The sequence below is a fragment of the Lates calcarifer genome, linkage group LG13 (genome assembly GCF_001640805.2).
Source record: "Lates calcarifer isolate ASB-BC8 linkage group LG13, TLL_Latcal_v3, whole genome shotgun sequence".
NCBI lineage: Eukaryota > Metazoa > Chordata > Actinopteri > Centropomidae > Lates > Lates calcarifer.
Genome location: NC_066845.1, coordinates 8,871,853 through 8,890,038, shown reverse-complemented (window position 1 = coordinate 8,890,038; position 18,186 = coordinate 8,871,853). Strand labels below are relative to the sequence as shown.

The 18,186-nt window shown below is 40.3% G+C and overlaps 1 protein-coding gene across 2 annotated transcripts in view; it reads right to left on the bottom strand.

Annotated features, from left to right (window-relative positions):
* Nucleotides 1–18,186, bottom strand: part of bmpr1ba (bone morphogenetic protein receptor, type IBa) — a 68,947-nt gene that overhangs the window by 2,225 nt on the left and 48,536 nt on the right. For both annotated transcript variants that reach the window (XM_018668849.2, XM_018668850.2), the window contains 9 exons: nt 5,131–5,293; nt 4,863–4,962; nt 4,439–4,541; nt 3,380–3,476; nt 3,092–3,230; nt 2,557–2,749; nt 679–976; nt 276–451; nt 12–142 (listed from right to left, as the gene is read on the bottom strand). In XM_018668849.2, coding sequence (XP_018524365.1) covers nt 12–142; nt 276–451; nt 679–976; nt 2,557–2,749; nt 3,092–3,230; nt 3,380–3,476; nt 4,439–4,541; nt 4,863–4,962; nt 5,131–5,293 — 1,400 coding nt within the window. The remainder of the gene's footprint in view (nt 1–11; nt 143–275; nt 452–678; nt 977–2,556; nt 2,750–3,091; nt 3,231–3,379; nt 3,477–4,438; nt 4,542–4,862; nt 4,963–5,130; nt 5,294–18,186) is intronic.

Here is an 18,186-nt window from a genome sequence, read left to right as displayed (position 1 = left end):
ATGTATTTTACCTCATCACTGGTCCATCGATTAGGAAAGGATGGTCGTAGTCTCTTGATGCAGACCACCTCTCTCATGTCTTCATATGAAGGGTCTGTCGGAACTAACTCATGGTATGGCAACTGGTACTCCTCAAGGATCCCTACAATAGGTAAAATCCAGAAAGCACTTGATGAAGTCTATCAAACTAGATCCCAAAAGTTTTAAGAAGTGTTTTCAAAATCCATACTGCATATAGCCATGCATATGCAATTCATAAAAAGTATTGTACTTACCTCCTGAGACACAACGCCGGGCGATCTCCCAGAGAATGAGCCCAAAGCTGTACATGTCAGCCATGATGTATGACTGAAAATGACTTCTGTTCAGAGTCTCGTCCAGAACCTCTGGAGGCATGTAGCGTTTGGTACCGACTCTAGTGTTAGGAGGGATGTCTACCTCATTTGTGTCACTGCAAAGTCAGAGATCAAAGTAATCATTTTAAAGGTCAATTAACTATGTTAACTAACATTACTGAATCATTTGAAAGAATATATGTTTAAAATGCTTTGATATATGACCACTTTGAACCCGCTATCAGAGTTTAAATTCAGCAAAACATGAATTCAAATCAAGAACTGAAGCAGATTATCTCTTAAAATCATGCTAAATAGCAACACGTGTCCCTAACACACTCACCTGATAAACTTGACTGCAAGTCCTAGGTCAGCTATACAGCAGGTCCCATTTCTTTTCACTAGTATGTTCTTACTCTTAAGATCCCTGTGAGCAATGGCAGGTTTGCCCTGGGTGCCAAAGATCTCCGTGTGAAGGTGACACAGTCCTGATACAGATGAGTAGGCCAGTCGCAGCATGGCTTTATTGTCCAGAGTGGTTGATTTGAGGTAGTCATACAAAGAGCCATTTTCATGGTAGTCCGTGATTAGGTAGAGTTGGGTCCAAGAGCCAGTTCCTTTTATATCTGCAGCTATAAAACCTGTGAATGGAGTGGGTGGGGAGTAGAGGGAGGTTGAAGAGAGGAGTTAAAGAGGCAGGGAGTCCAGGAAGCAGCTTTACCCAGAGTATATCACCGCATCACTGGCTGAATTTGGCCATGAAATATTGTGGCTATCCAACTGTGAGTGCATCTCAGGGATTTGATTATAGCTTTTGCTCCAGTAATTATGGCAGACATTATGTACACCTAATTCTGTCTTCACTGTGAGGATGTTTCAGGCTCAATCATAGATGTAAAGCAGAACACTTTTATGCATCAAACGAATGTTTTTTCCCCCTATGTTTTGAGTATTCATGCAATGCAGGAGACTGTCCTAAAGACAGTCTTTTTGAATTTTTGGAGTGACTTCATTCATCATGTTTGGGGGAATTCATTTTTTTAAATGAATTAGCCTAAATCAGTACAAAGATAGGTGGTTTCAACCTTTAATGTTCATGCGTTATATAAGTGTTTAAGCATACATGCAACATGCGCATCCTGTGTGTAGCTAAAATTAACCCCAAATAACATAAAATGACTAATTAAGGCAAGAGCCACTTACTTGAATTACGTAAGACATGTAGACTTGCAAAGTCATCACTAGATAATCTAATCCATCCTCAAAACAAGCCAGATTAGATTTTTAAATCTAAATATCATCTCCCTTGAAATTAATCAGTCAATCAATCAGTTCAGGATAGTACAATTCAAAGTGCTTTACAGATGAGTGAGAAGACAGTTCAAATGTGAACAGTGAGAGTAATGCTCACGAGAAATAACAACAATGAAAGAAAATGATTTTAAAGAATCAAAAAGAAATAGAATAAAATAAAACTAAAAATAATTTATACTTGTTAATCTTAGCAGTTGTCTGCTTTGGTGGATTTGATGATGCTGTATTACAGATCTTAGTGCTAAATTTAAAATAAAATGTGTAGTATCAACTGTGGAAGGCAGCATTATGCACTGCAGCATCTAGTCAGTCTTCTAGTTTACTGGCAAGTGATCTTTTGCCCCACTACTTAATTACTATGCGTCTGGTGGTGTTTAATTATGCAAGCTTTGGTTTGCAGTCTGCTGTTGTCTACTTTATAATTTGTTGTGGTATACGGTCTCTTGGCTATAATTGATCTGTTGTGGTGCTGAGTGCAGTGTGGTGCAGCATAATGGACACAGTCCAACTCCAACTATAGCAAGTTGGTTTTTTTTACTGCGTGATACAAAAACCTGGCATAAAATTAATCTATCATTAACATTAATCACCTATCAATACACCAATTCATCCATTCTTCCATCCAAAGCCAATTCATCCACCTCTAAATCTATCAATTAAGATTATTTAGGATTACCAACACTGAATTAGAATTGTTAATTATGATGGAACACAAAGAGTACACTTGTATAGATTTTAGAAATGAGAAAATTAGAGAGAGAGACATATAGATTGACAGAAAGGTGCACACAGATGAACAATTAGCAACAGAGACTACAGGACGCAGTCACAAGAGGGGGCAGGATTCCAAGAGGTAACACACAGGGGACAAGTGGGGATGGAGACCAAAGCGAGAAACTAGCCTTACCCAGTATGTTCTCGTGTCTCATTAAGACAGTCTGGTAGATTTCAGTCTCTCTGAACCAGCTGGCCTCCTCAGTGGTGAAGAAAACTTTAACAGCCACTTTTTCTCCCCTCCACCTGCCCATCCACACCTCTCCATACCTCCCCTTGCCAATCTGCTTCACCATCTGAATTTGCTTGGCTATCGTTCTCTGGACCTACGGTGGAGCAAAAGGCGGGAAATGTTTAGATAAGGTTTAGCTGGACATGACAGCATCTTTTCATTCTCAATAATGAGATGTAAAAACCCGATAATCCTCCAATGGATACAGGAGCTGACCAGCAAAAATCAGGAAAAGTGATTTCATCGTCACGCTAATTTTCCCAAATAGAACATATTTCAAACATCTTGAAGGTTTGAAATTCACAACTCCTATATTACCACTTGTGGTAAAACCTAACCAGTCGGGATGCTATGGGTAACAATGTATGTCTATGGTGGACCCATCAAGCATCCTTTTGATGTTAACAGGTGTTTGGTTGCAATGTAGGTATCTCACCAATAGAGGGAGCCCTGAGCCTGAGCCAGAGCTTTGTGACTGCTCTATCAGGTCCTTCAGAGATTCTCCAGGGGGAATGTAGGTCTCCTCCTGCTCCAGGCCAATACTATACCGAGGACGAGACTCCTGGCGCTTATACCTGAAAAACAGCATCATTCTTAGAGTGACCAATTACTTGTTACTTATTACTCAATTAAAAATGGAAGGTTCCCCAGAAAGTGGTGCTGTAAACCCTGACAAAATGTGTGAATGAGTGTGGCTCTGTGTTAGACGGTTATGTGCAATTACCTGAAGTAGCAAAAGACAAGAATGATAGCCAATATAATGCTGCAAACGGTGACTGAGATCAACAAGGCCATGTGGTGGATCTTTCCATCTACATAGACTAGAGAGGGATGGATAAAAAGGTGAAAAGGGGGGGGGGGTATAGATGGATTAGAAAAAAAGGAAAAGGATAAGAGTAAAGTAGAGACATGAAAAAAAAATGTCAGAAATCTTCTAAAAAAAATCACCAAGCAATAACCACATTTGTCATTTATGCTGCTTTTCCTCCCATCTGCCAGTTAACCACAACAGTGTGATGAATGTGCAACTGGACATTCAAGAAAAAAAAAAGTTAATTTTCTGTTTAAGAAACTTAAGCTGAGAGAGGGGGAAAAAATCAAATCAAAATCTCTGATGTTCCTAACATGGAGAGGAAACGGAGAAAATTATACCAAGAAATCAGTCATCCTCACAAGTCACTTGAAAGAACCGGTGTACAGTAAATCAAGTACAAATCATATTTCACTCATCAATTTTTCATTTTCATCTGGCACACACTCCTTTCCCTCAAGGCCCCAGTCAACAGCGAGAGGAAGCCCTCAGCCTAGTCGATGAATTCTCTTCCTGATCCCCTATGATAGGGTTTCAGATTGATGACTCTGCCCTCAGTGTGTGCTGGGGCTTGTGATTTCCCTGGGAATCTAGGCTTACTGTCTCTCAAATACACAAAAAGACTCTCACACTCACACATAGAGTATAGTGTCGTACACAGTGGAGACCTCAGTATTCTCTTGACACCAAGTAGCTTTGGCGAGCTCCATGCAGGACAGTTTTGACAGTAACTCCCACTGTCTCCCTCCACTTCAGAGGTCTTTGACTGTCTGACATTGTCATGATATCTCTGTCTCTGAATCCCGTGTGATGTAACACCATCGGTCACAGTTCTTGGCCCTGTCTATATCACTGTCACCGCCACACTGTTACTGTCACCTGCCAACTGGAGAACAAGTGGCTCTGTAAAATCTGTCTTGTGTTTCATGGGCAAGAAAGAGTTGTGGGATGAGAGCAGATAGATAAACTTACGAGGTGGTTTGAGCGGGGGCAGTGTAGGATGCAGGTTTTTGTTACAGTAATCTTGGTCCGTACAGCATTCTAGTGATCTCCTCTGACGTGAGTTCCCTGTGTCCTGAAAGACAGAAGAGTAAATTTTTTTTCTCTCATTTTTTGTTACAGTATATTGAAAATCTGCTCAAACAAAGAGATTTTAAGGTAGGATATTGTGATGTCCATTTTACACTATTTTTGAATAGTCTGTAGGGTAAACAATTTATCAATTATCTTAAAACATTATCAAGAGATTAATCAGCAATGAAAATAATTGTTATTTATTTTAATACCATCTAAATTAAGTTGTTTGAAACATTTTATAAAGATCTGAGGTAGAAGATACTGTAGAAATGGTTGCAAAACGGACAGGTTTTGTGGTTTGTTACAGTTGTCTACTCACCCTGCACTGAAACTCTGACCCAACCAGCCCCAGGCAACCTGCAGTCTGAACTGGTACCCCTCCGTCCTCCTCCACCATGGTAAAACAGTAGCCATCCGTCCTGGAGAACAACATTTAACTACAGTAAGTATAGCAACCTATACCATAATTTAACAGAAAACGTCATGAATGCATAACCACAGGTGCATGTACTGAACAGCTGTGTAGTACTGAGTGAGTATCTGTGTGAGTGCAAGTGATTGTTTTTTTGTGTGTCTCTACTCCTTACCTGCATGTGTTGTTGGTTGAATCCTCCGGGCAGTGGTGATAGCAGTGACACCACAGTAGTCTTTGGGAGGACAAAGCAGGAGCTGTGCTGCCGCTAGTCTCCTTCCCACTCTCCACTGCCTCCTTACTGGATGCTCTTAGCAGCATACTGTCCAATATGTTGCCTATAAAACACAGAGGAGGAAGAAACAGGAAAAATTTAGCTTCAAGAGATGGAGAAACAAAATGTCAAAACCACACACTTCAATCATACATAATATATTTCTACAGAGGAAAAAGCACAGTGCCAAAACTGCCATTGCTAGCAGCTGAACAGAGGGTGTTCAGAGCTTAAATTTTGCTTATCTATTGCTTATCTGCAAGTATTTACAGTGACATAGCCAGACCTCAGGCATTTCGTCATCTGTTAGCTTGCGGAGTTGAAAAAAAAGTTATATCAAGATTGAGAAAGGAGACATATAATTTTTTTTTGTGCAGCATGTTCCAACATACCAAGCTTGTTCAGGCACACATTTCAAGTCATGCTGATTTATTGACTCTATTAGATATCCATATGTCCAGCACAACTTTTGCAATGAGGTGCTGTTGCACTGTCAATGCTCTGACCCCACTCTTTGCTCTGCTGTACTGCTTATTTGCACACACTGCTGTTTTGCATGCGTTCCTTCCATTACTAATATAGCATTTCACAACTAAGCTTGTACTATTCTAACATGTTTATTGCAAGCTGCAAGCCACTGTTCGGTCAGTGTTTGTCTGATTGAGGTTGTGAGGCTACTGATCAGCACTCTCCCAGATCTCCTTTGTGTTTTTAAATTGGAAAATTCATTGCGTTCTTTGGCGCGCGCGTTATGATGGATTACTGCTGTAGTCCATGTGATTTTACTACTTGTAATTCTGCCTCTGCTGTTCATAGTGCGCTTCATGAGCCAAGCCTCCATCAGCATGCACCTGTAGGTTTGCAAGTTCCCCTGGGGGGAGAAGTTTAATAGCTTTACTCCACAGTCGCTGCTGTGCCGGTGTACGCTTGCAAGGAGTGACGCGGTGAGAGCCGAGACGGCAAATATCTACTCTGTATTTACATCATAAATCTAATCCACATGAGGTGTCTGTCTGAACTGAACGATATCTAACTTACTGCTGTGAAATGGACATTGAATCTATCAAATCAATAAAAAATATAACCAAATAAATATAAAATGGAAAAGAGAAAACTTGAGAGACAAAAGCATGTGGCATACAGAAGAAACAAAAACAAACTGAGCTCAAACACCTGATATGGTGAAATGTGTTCACATACAGCAGATGTTTTTTTTTTTACTCTAACAACTGATACAGCTCCTTAGAACTAGAACGAAGCTCTTGTATTCCCCAGTTATCCTATTTCAAAAGGGCACCTGTTTGTCACTTGAGGGAAAAAAAGGATCACGGAAGTGTCTTTTCTTCATGGCTTTTAAGATTTTCATTCATTCCAGCGTGATCATTGAGACCAGATGCTTAACAGCTGCAAGTGGAGATCGTCCAAAATAAGCATGAGCCCTTCCTCTCTGAAATAAAAAAAGCAGATATGGAATCTGTTCTCCTACTCCTCTTTAAACCTCTCGTTCTCAAGTTCAGGTTTCTTTTTGAACAGATGCTTCTCACAAAGACTGAGAATCAATAAACATGCAGACAGTACGAGTGAAAGGGCACAGTCAGAATGTATGAACCATATGTGCAATTTTATTTTCTCTCTGAAAATGGTGACTGCCCTCATAGTGAAAGAGTGATGCACAGGGAAGCTACAGTGACTGAGAAAACCTTATTGGAAATCTAAAGTGCAAAAACTGCATAAATTTTTCATATATGTGGGAAAATACTGTATATTATTCAAGTAAAGGGAAAAAAAGACTAATCACTCATTCCTGCACAAATGAATGATGCGTGGTTAAAATTACGTAAGAGTTGACACTGGCTGAGCACTTGGAAACTCCGAACTACTGCGCACCTCTCATGGAGTTAGTTGGGGGATATAAAGCTGAATAGTCTTCAAGTGTAAGAATAGAGGAGACATTTCAGTATACAGAATAGTCTTCATGAAAAATGTGTGTCATGGCAGTGGGCCCTACCTATATGTAGGCTAATTACAGATAAATACTCTGTGACTTATGCGACCCGGCTCGTGTGTGCCATTGTGACTTGTGACTTTCAAGTTGACTTAAACTCAGATATCTTTTTGCACTCTTTTCACCATTCTTAACCCATGTGGTCAATCACAGCAACAGCTTTTGGTGTGACAGCTTTATTGTCTGCACACTTGTCTGCTGTGTAATAGCTCCATTATGAAACAAAGCTCAGAGGCAGGGAATTTATATTAAGAATTTTATTACTTGAAATACTTGTGTTTCAGTTCCAGCTTTGAAGTCAACTTTCATATAAGTATAAGCACATCAATAAAATTACTTCAAATAAGGGAATGAGCACATCCAAGGTCAAAATGCATCATTTTGTTGAAATATTATAATAGAGTGGTTACACTCAAGAAATTAAGGCAAGGTCGTGTGCTGGACTAAATTCCCCATTTAAAATAAAATCAATCAAAGTACTGTACACAGGACAAGGTGCTGCCTTGTGAAACTCACTGTTCATCTATATTTTCTTTTATAGAATTTTTAATTTTGAAATACTGTATATCCTAAAAGCGAACCAGCTAACACAAGCCTTGTTTTGGTGGCATGTCAAGCGGGGTGTGGCTAAAGAACGGCGAGAGGCATATCACATTCATTGTGCTAACCAGTGAAAAGTCCTTCTCACTGAGTAGGCAATGCACCATGAATTGAGACCTGCACAGTCTCTGGTGAACATATAGCAATGAGGCTCTGTTAGCATGCTCATTGACTAGGAAGATAAAAATCTAGAGAGAGCCTCACATCTGAAAAACAAATTGGATTAGATGGAAACTTGGAAATGTGCTGTATATTTTCAGGGTGGTTATGCGCCGTCAGTCAAATGTTAAGATAATGGCTGGTATCTCCTCTTTCATCTGAGCTCAGCTGTCTTTAACAAAACATCAAAGAACTTCCTCTGGGGATAAATGCTTAAAGCTCCCTGATGGACTGGAACATACTAATACACACACACAAGCCAGCAATGCATGCACATGCACACATGTGTTTTAAGAATTTCCCTTTCTCTCTTGATACATTTCACTGTCACTAATGTTTTATGTGCTTTGTTGTCAATGTGTGCACTTGTTTTGTTTGACATCCATGAATTTATATTCAGAAAAAGTTACCAAAGTTTAAGTGATGTTGACTTCAGAAAATAAGGCTCAAAGAAAATTAAGTCACAACTCATGCTATTAGAGAGATTAAAATGCTGTAACATGCCAATTATATTCTGATCTAATGCTTTGATTTTCTCCTTTGTGTTACAATCCAGGAGCAAGTGTTGTTGAACGGATGAGCTCATTCATCTCATTCATGTTGACAGTGATAAATGCAAGTACGCACCAACAATTTAGAAGCACTCTGATGTGACTTGACATTGATTTTCTTGCTCAAAGCTTGTCAGCACTAATGTAAAGTCCTATTTTGTTTGCCTTTCTTTCATCAATAAGGGAGTGAGTGTAGTATTAAAAGGATACAGTTTGTCTATTTAAATAGTCTTAAATAAAAACAAGAAGAATTCACTACAGCAGGTTCATAACAAACTGTTTCCTAAGAATTTTGTTTTCACAAGGAAATCTATCAATAAAAAATAAACTGAGCTTTTTTTTTCCAAACAATTATAGTCACTTGTCATCTGGCATTTCCCTTTCTAAATGTCTCTCTTGCACACACCAATAATGTGTTGACAATACTGTGAGAGAGGGACGGTGGGGTTTAAAGGGGTCACATTAACAATTGACCGATTTGAGAGAAAGGGAGCGAGGAAGAGTAGGAGGGGGAGAAGAACAGGGGATTAACAAATGAGAAGTGACAGAGCTGCGGGGAACTGGTGGGCAGTTTAGCAGCACACAGAGGGGACAGAGCAGAGACCACTGGCCTTTTCCACCCTTTCTCTCACTCTGTTCCCCCACCTCCCAGCACTTACTCCATCCTACTCCCTAATGCTCACTCACTTTGAGTTTTCCTTGCTGCTGATCCCCGCCTCCCCCCCTTTTCGTCTTCATTCAATATCTCTTTCCTGAGCCCTTCCCTGCCTCTTCTCTACATGTATCCTTTCACTAAACTAAACTTCACAGCCTCTCTTCTTCTATTCAGACAAGCTCATGTCCTTTTCTCCAAGACTTTTCTTCCTCTTTTTTTTTCTTCACTCTCACACACAACCTCCCTATCTTCCCTGACCCACCCTTTTTCCTTTTCTCATCTTCCACTTTCTTTGGCCTGTCCTCCCTGCGTGAGCCCAGAGGATTGTCATGTGAGGTGCTGCTGTGCTGTTGACAAAACACAAAGCCTTTCACATCCATCCTGCACCTGGGATCGCTACTGCTCTGTCTCTGTGTGTGTGTGTCTGTGTCTGTGTGTGGTGCGTGTGTGTGTGCACATTTGAAAAAGACAGTAGGAGAGAGGCAAACAGGGAGAGAAACAAAAAGAAAGAAAAGCCTCAACCCGTGGAGAATGTCGGTTAATTCATAAATTCTCCTTGCATAAATCCTAACTGGAGGCTTAGGTGAGGTGACTAACCCAATACTAACTGGATTATCTGATTTTAAATATGCAAATACAGGGATCCATGTAACAAAATGTATATCATATAAGTTTTATTTGCTGGCAGCTAGTCTTCAGAACATTTTATAGTGTTTCTGTGAATTTGTGATTTTTTTTAAATGTTATCAGTGGTGACCATTATTTGCATCTTTGCAGTGTGCTAACACACTTTAACATTGCATATTTTTCTGACACTTCATAATATATTATCAAAGAAATTACATTCTCCTTATCCTGTAACACTGGCTGCCTTATGGCTCTCTGCTGTCTCCTGACTCTTTGGAAAGTCATTTGAGGTAATCTATGTATCTCTTTGAATCTCATCATGATCAAGTATCATGCTGCTTCATCTTTACAAGTTTTTGTTCTTGATTCTTTCCTTTTTTTTGTTGATTTTGTCTTCTGTCTCTGATGACTAAATACTTTGGATACAGAGACTGGATACAGAATTTTCCACTAGTCCTGAGGTAATGAGCAGTTTTTTTTTTTTTCTATGAGCCTGTCCTATCTGTCTGTGGGAGGGAGCATGACCAAGGTAAAATATTCTGCTGTTTGAGACAGTGAGAGGTCTGTGACCCTGAGTGTTCCTCATTTTTATCTTTATGGGAAAAAAAATAATCTCCATAGAATTTGATTTTTTTAAACAGCACATAGATAAATACTGGCTTTCATCAATAATTTATTCAGAAATGAGAGTGAATGGAAGGTCATTGATAACACAGTTTTTTTTAAAAAAAGATTTAGAAACATTAAGTATAAATAAAATGTTGCTCATATGGTCTGGTCCTGACTGCTAGAGTGGAGACCCATGTAAAAAGAAAAGAAATTGCACTGACCAATGGGGCTGCAGTCCAGATCTTACTAAGTACTACTAATGTCAAAACATGCTTCAAGTTGACCGATTTGTGCTCTGAAACTGGCCGAATTTCCCGGCACTTCACCGACACTATAATTGTTTCAAGCTCCTTCACTAAAATGACTTTTCAGATACCAGTATGCGCTTTCAGGTCCCCCCTATAGGCTTTTTCAGGCTTGATGGCAGGATATAGGGGCCGCTGTCAACACGCAATTAACAGCCGTGGCCCCACGAAACCCCCAAAAAGCTAAAGGCCTCTTTTCAACAGATGCTGCTTTGTACAAACTGAAGCACAAAAGGAAAGAAAGAAGACAGATATTTACACAGTCAAAGGGGGAGAGAAGTGAGGGAGAGGAATACTGTGCATGAGATAGAAAGATGAAGAGCGGAGACTCAAAGGAAGGTAGACAGACAGAGGGAGACAGAAAGAGAGGGGAGATATTCATTAGTTATCCTGGCCGTGTCAAACAAGGCCTACCAGAAAAGCCCTTTCACCGAGCCCATGTAAACACTGCCCGCCTCCCCCTTCCACTTAAGGCACACTCATTTGACAACAACCCCCCCCCATCTCCGCTCAGAGTAGCAGTTCATCTTCCTGGTGTTTGACAGTGCAGTCTGTACAGAGAAAGAAACAAGGAAGGTTCTTCTCCCCTGCTCTCTCTCTCTCTCTCTCTCTCTCTACCTCTCTTGAAGTGTGTGCCTCTCTCTCTCTCTCTCCACTTCCATGTACTTTCAGTGCCTGGTCTTATCTCCATGTTCTTCTTCCCATCAATGTTGAGATGAGCCAAGCCATCCTACATGTGGAGGAATGTCTTAATGAACCCCAGTTTGTGATCTGGATGCTGGGAAGCTGAGGCTGTCTCTTTTGCCATTTTGGCTTAACTTGCCTAAAAATTCTAATTTATTTTGCCTTCGGTTCCTCTGACAAAGCTCTCTCACAATTACTTATTTGACCATGTTAACTTTGAGGTACAGAAAAGGAACTACATTATTACTACTTTACTAATATTAGAGGAGAAAGAATCAGACAGATTCCCTTACACTTACCAACAGCAGATTAAAAGGTTGTACTCATTGCACACAGTATTATATCTGATGCTGTATATATTGGTGCCTTCAGGGCAGGAAGAGGTTATGCATCATTACTCTTCCTCCCCCTTTTCCTTGTCCAACTTTCAAAAGAGGCCCACTCTGCTATTTTTTCTTCCCCATAGACTTTTTAAACCACATTGTTCTCGTCTTTTCCCACATTTTAACACCTCTTTATTCATCTACTCTCCTAAAATTCCCAGATAAATTCTGAATAAAGATGGTGTACTTCCATCTTTCCATCAATCAATCAATCCTGTGAGGAAAACAAATGGGTAAAAAGCTTTGTACCTATCCAATAAGCTTTGCAAGCAGGATTGAGACCAACCACAAAATATGGACGTGATGTCATGTGGCTCAGACACGAAAACAGCTTTTAAGAGGTTTTCTTTAGCAGAAACAGCACAATAAATCTAGCAAGAGTGGGGATAAGGGAAGCTGTTGGAGCTGCATTCAGCCCCTCTATCCTCCAACACAACAGCATCATCAATAGCTCTTCAAACATTCCTCCATTATGTCACACTGATGAATGACGCAGTAATGAGCCAGTACCACTCTCTGGTTATACAGCTGTCATCTACCAGCTTTATGCTGCAACCAGTGGGGGTATATGTGTATGTGTGTGTGTGTGTGTGTGTGTCTGTGTGTGCGTGTGTGCATGCGCATCCCCTTTCATGGGGTGAGTGACAGGTACACAAGGATACCGGAACTCTGAGTTCATTCCAGAAGGCCCTCAGCGTTCCCTTTGGAATACAAGGAAATGATGAAACGGTCCTTAACGGAGGTGTGAGAGAGCAAAGCAAAGAAAAGAGAGAAAGGAGACCAGCTGGTCTCTTCATCAAAAGCTTCTTTGCTCCTTCTCATGGCCATCTGTGGGCTTCTACTCATCATAATACAGCCCACATCAATTTGCAGACACCAGGCATCCGGCTGGATTGGTGGGCTGTGACTGTGTACTGTAATTCTGATGCGACTCATTCAAATGTCGCTCACAAACTTTGTCCAGATTTGACAATTACCACCTGAAGCTGACGTTTCATGAAGATAAAAATAAAAGCCACAGACACCACAGCTGGGCAATATAATGAACCAATGGAGATTTTGATGTGCAGTGACTATTGTTGCAGGTAATGTTGCAACAAGCTTAGCAACTGTGGATTTATAAGATTTGAAACAATCCGATTAAGCTGATTTGACATTTCTGGCTTTTAGTGTCCCTTACTGTTTACCATTGAGACCTTTTAAAAATGGCTGGCTGATAAAAATATTTACTTCAAAGCTCATGCTAGTTTAACAGAGTTGATGCATTTCAGACTATGCAAAGAGGATGAATAATGTCCTCCTACATCTCTATTCAGATAACTGCTGTGGAAGAGAAATGAAGCCACAAGAAGCTTCTCCTACATATCCCTTAAAGCAGCTGGTCTTTAATTCCATCAGACAAATGTGTATGCCATGAAGGAATGCTTTAACATGGACAAGAGCACAAAGAGTAATACAAGCATGTACAGTGCCTGACACAAGATCAGTATATCAGTGTAGTCTTTAAAAACATACTCTATGGTAACACAAAGTTCTCTGATACACTGCCAACATGCAGCCATATACTTTACCAAAGGTGAAATATAATTAGCAGAAAGGAAGAGACAAGAAGAGTGTCCCTCAGAGACAGGTTGGTTTGATAGGTAGAATTCTTATTTACTCTGTAAACAAGGCAGACGTTAGGCAGATTTTCTTTCGTCTTGTCTCTCTGAATTCATTAAATTTGCTGCACTATGGCACAAAAATAACCAATACTCTAGTCAAGAAGCCCTCCTAATTTCCACACACAAACACAGCATCTCCATAAACTGTGGGGACCGTGGCAATTACTGCTATGAAATGAACTGTTGATGAACTTTAACCAATTAGTTCCATTGGTGGTTTCTTGGAAAGTTATTCTCCCACTGTCAGAGAGCCCCATGTTTGTTCTTTCTGTGTGTGTCCGACATTAGATCCACAGCCTTCAACATGTGGTTTCTAATGCAAACTTATATTGCCCAAAACACTTAAAACAAAATGTGTGTTATCCAGCGACACAGATCTGAAATCCAAACTTCTCCAGTTTAGGGTATCTAATGCTTGATTGGCAAAGATTGTGCTTTGTGCCTGCAGTCTGTCAGATCTTAACATTGATTTCCTTGTATGGTAAAACACAGATTTCAAATCTAAACTGAAACTAAATGTCATACAAACAAAACAATAATGGATTAACAAAGTCTCCACTGGTGGCCTGACAAACTGTCCAACCAAACAAATTGCCATTGTTAACTCAGGACTCTCTCTTTAAAAGGCTAAAGGTCATATCATTACACACATAAATACTGTATAATCAAAATCAGCTTTGTAACAGACTACAGCATGCTTAGACTATGATGTGCACTCATCACAGTAATAAGTAGCATTAGGTTACAATATACACACCCATACAGTCCATTCAAACTTGGCAACTATTTTTACCGTGTTGGATATGCTATTCCCATGATATCATCATGTGACTCATTGTTCCATCATAGTGGTGGTATGCAAAAACCATGCCTATAAAGTGATAAACAATAGCCACACACTCGCCAAGTTGATAGTTGGCCATGGCAAATATAACAGTTCAAGTTTAGAATTCCACGCACTCAGAGCAATTAAAACACACAGAGACACACTCTCACAAGTTACAGTGTGGTTTTGGGAAATGGAGAGTCAAAGCATAGTAGAGATACTTTGAATTTTTGGGAGATGTAATCCTTTGCTTCTAGAATCAGGCGGGGGGTGAAGTATCGTCATATGATGCCACTTTTTTATGTGTGTCATGTACATATGTGTCTGCATGAGATGTGAAATAAGCCATATAGATACAAAGGCAAAGATGAGAGAGATAAGCACACAATCACTTTACTGAGTCTGTGTAGTGAGTCTCGAAAAGTTAGAAACAAGAAGCAATCTTTTCAAAATGACTTAAGACCTCACAGATTCAGCTCCTTTCCTCTTTCTAACACAGTGCTATCTTTTGATTTTCTCACACATTTTTACATTTACATTGCACAGGGATAAGATAAGCATCATTAAACTGGACTCTAATCAAACTTTCTCTCCTCACTCTGATGCCTTACAGTTGTTCATCTCATGGTCAACACCATACACTGAGACACAAATACACACTTTTTTCTTCCTGGCAGACTGAGAAATGTCCCCACTTCAAACACCAACTTCTTGCTTGATTTCCTTAAATAAACACTTCAAGTGACACACAGACTTTAAATACACGGCACCACCACAGAGATAGAGAGATAAAGGACAAGCAACTGTTCAGTAGAGGGAGATGTGCAAAAGAGACACTGTAGAGAAGGGGGAGAAATATGTTTATGTTACCCAAACAAAAAGTTACAGAAGTTACAAATCTCAATATAGATTTAGTCCTCGCGTCGACTGAAAATAAAAGCCACTTCAAAGGTCAATTGTGAGTCTGGCATTTGTAATTAATGACTGCAGATTCCATATATTCAGCCATTGAGTTTAACTTTGTGTAACGGTTGTGTGCATGTGTGTACACCAGGTTTGTTTAAGGTTCACAGTAACCCAGCATACACAGTAACCCAGGTCAAGCTGTTTTGGTACTGAGGGTAATTTCTGGAATGATGTGTGGTAACAAACAGGCTGATAAGTGTCAGGAAGATCCACTGAAAATATGAGTACTGTGTGTCAGCTATTTTTGGCCTTGGTGAATCATAGAGCATTTGGAAGCAAGCAGCTTAAGATTTAAGATGTGACATGAAAGTGGTTTCTCTGTTGGCCCCTAAACACTGCATTTTTCCAACTATCACTTCACACTATCTAGAAAAGACTACATTTCTTACTAAGAGGAGGACAATCTGTTGTACCAAATAGCAAGTTCAGTTGCTTTGACTTTGAACTTTTAGGTATGCTATGACCTGGATGAGAATTTTCATAGGCATATTACCTTGGCACTTTTTTCCATAACAATATGCATCCTGTTTACTCCTGGACTGTGGTGGCAAATGCGCAATAAGATTAAAAAATTAAAAAATACAGTCGTCTCCTGACTCTTGGTCTGAGATGCTTAGCTCCACCAATTCTCAGAAGGTGTTTTCTATATGCAAATAAAAGCTGCAAATAAAACTCAGCGGTCTACTATTAAACTACAACCCTACTAAAACAACTAGGCAACTAAGAGATTTGGCTGTTAGTCTTTCTCTGCACACTGCTGCTCCACACAGCAACTTTTCTAAAATAATGTTGCCTAGTTCCCAATGAATCCCATCCAAAGCCTCATCCCGTACTAGAATTTAGATTTATTTAAATTGTGTAAATTTAGATTTATTTGAATGTGTGTTCACTTTTCCATGTTAAATGCAGTGAATCCCAGGCTCTGCCAAGAGGTTCACACGTAGACAGTCGAGGTCTATGTCAAGGTTTGTTCCGGGGCATCACAGGAGCAGAGCCACACCGCCAAACACAAATGCGCGTTATTAATACCATACACGGTTTGAACCTGTACGATAACAGGAGATGCAGTGCCACTCTGCACACATTCAACATGCATATGAAACAGTGGTGTAACTAGAGGCTCCACTGAACACGCAAACACCCACTTACAAGGAGTGTGTAATAAGATACCAGAAACTATAATTTCTCTTTCAGGGCACATGCAGCCCTCAGTAGGGGCAATCAAAATACTCTTTGTTGGTTAGATAAACCTCACACACACACGTACACCGTGACTTACACACACAATCATTGTCATGCAGAACTAATAGCCACTGACAATGATTGCTTGGGCTGAATGATAAATGAACAAAATCTGAGTTTGAGACAACTGACACTGAGAATGAAAACAGGCAAATCTGTGTGTAGGTGAGTGCTTTGCTGTGTGTCTGTGGGAGTGGAGAGTATGTTGTGCGTGTGTGTTGAGCTTTGTGTGTCTGTGTGTGTAGAGGGAGGGTTTGATGGTGTTAACATTACAGCTGCCGTGTGTTTATTTCCCAGAGTTCTGGTCTGTGGCGTCTCAGTCATCTCCACAGGCTTAAACACTCACTTTCCATCCATTTACAGCCTGTATGTGTGTATGTGTATACAGCATGTGTGCACGCCTGTGTACGTGTTTGTGTGTGCTGGGCAGGGATATTAATGTATTTACTATTAATGTGCGGATTAAGTGTGGAATGTGGACATAAGTGTGTATTTGTGTAACAACCATGATGAGAACACATCTCTACATGTATCAGTGAGTGTGTGAGTGCCTGCTTTTTGTGTGAGTGTGTTTGCGTAAGTGTACGTGTGTTTACAGTTGTATGCGTCCCACTGTCTCCTCTGTGTGATTAGCTTCCCATTAACTAAGTCGCATATCACCCATCACTGGCTCCAGGCCTCCTCTGTACTATCTCACTGGACAAACATGCTGTCGGCTAGACCCATTCTCTCTCACACACACACACACACATACACACACAACATCTCATCCCATCTGGACAGCCATTAGGTACCTATCATAGTGTATGATGATTGTCTCTATTGCAAAGCCATTTGGTTAAAAGTGGGCAACCTGACATCCACCACTGACCTGAAATTACAGCCTGCAAATTTATTCATTTTTCAGTGCCACATTCAAAGTAGCTTGATTTGTTCTCTCTTTTATCGTTTATTTGCTTTCCTTTCCTAACACACAAAATGATAGAACCTTTGAAATAAAGCAAATAGATCATAAGGTGATTTATCTTAGGTTCACAAAAAACATGCCGTCTTTTAATAAGCTAGTGAGAACAATCTTGTCAACCACTACACCTACTAGATGAGTTAAAAAGGCTTGTTCAGCTTAAACTTCAAACAAAAACAAAGCAATATGTGGTTAAGTTAGTCATAGTTGAACTGTTTTGTGGAAAACAGAGTTCAGGAGAAATCTTTAATTTCCCAAAGAAAAGGGGAGGAAGAGATGTGTTCCCTGATTGATTGAAAACTTCACTTGCTGTGTGTTGAAATGTACGTTTGTGCATGTGAAAGCATAGATAAGCACAAGCAAAAGCACACCTCCTATCCCTGACATGGATCCCTCCTTTCCCCTCTCCTACAAACCTGATAGTTCCACCTATGTCGTCTTCACTGAACATCTCTTACCGTCTCAACTCTTAACACCAATTCAATCACCAAAAACAATAGGTAGCGACTCTCTCCCTGCCTGCTGACCTCTCCAAAAAAAAAAAAACCCTAAAAAATTGTTCTGGGGTTGAGAGTGGGGGTGGGGGTGGGGGGGGTGCGAGTGCATGGAAAACCCTAAGCCCTTATAGTCCCAGCGCATAGTGCCTGCGACAGCCAGCTTTGCTCCACTCTGCTCCCTCTCACCTGTTATCTGTCCATCACTGTATTGTGTTGTGTT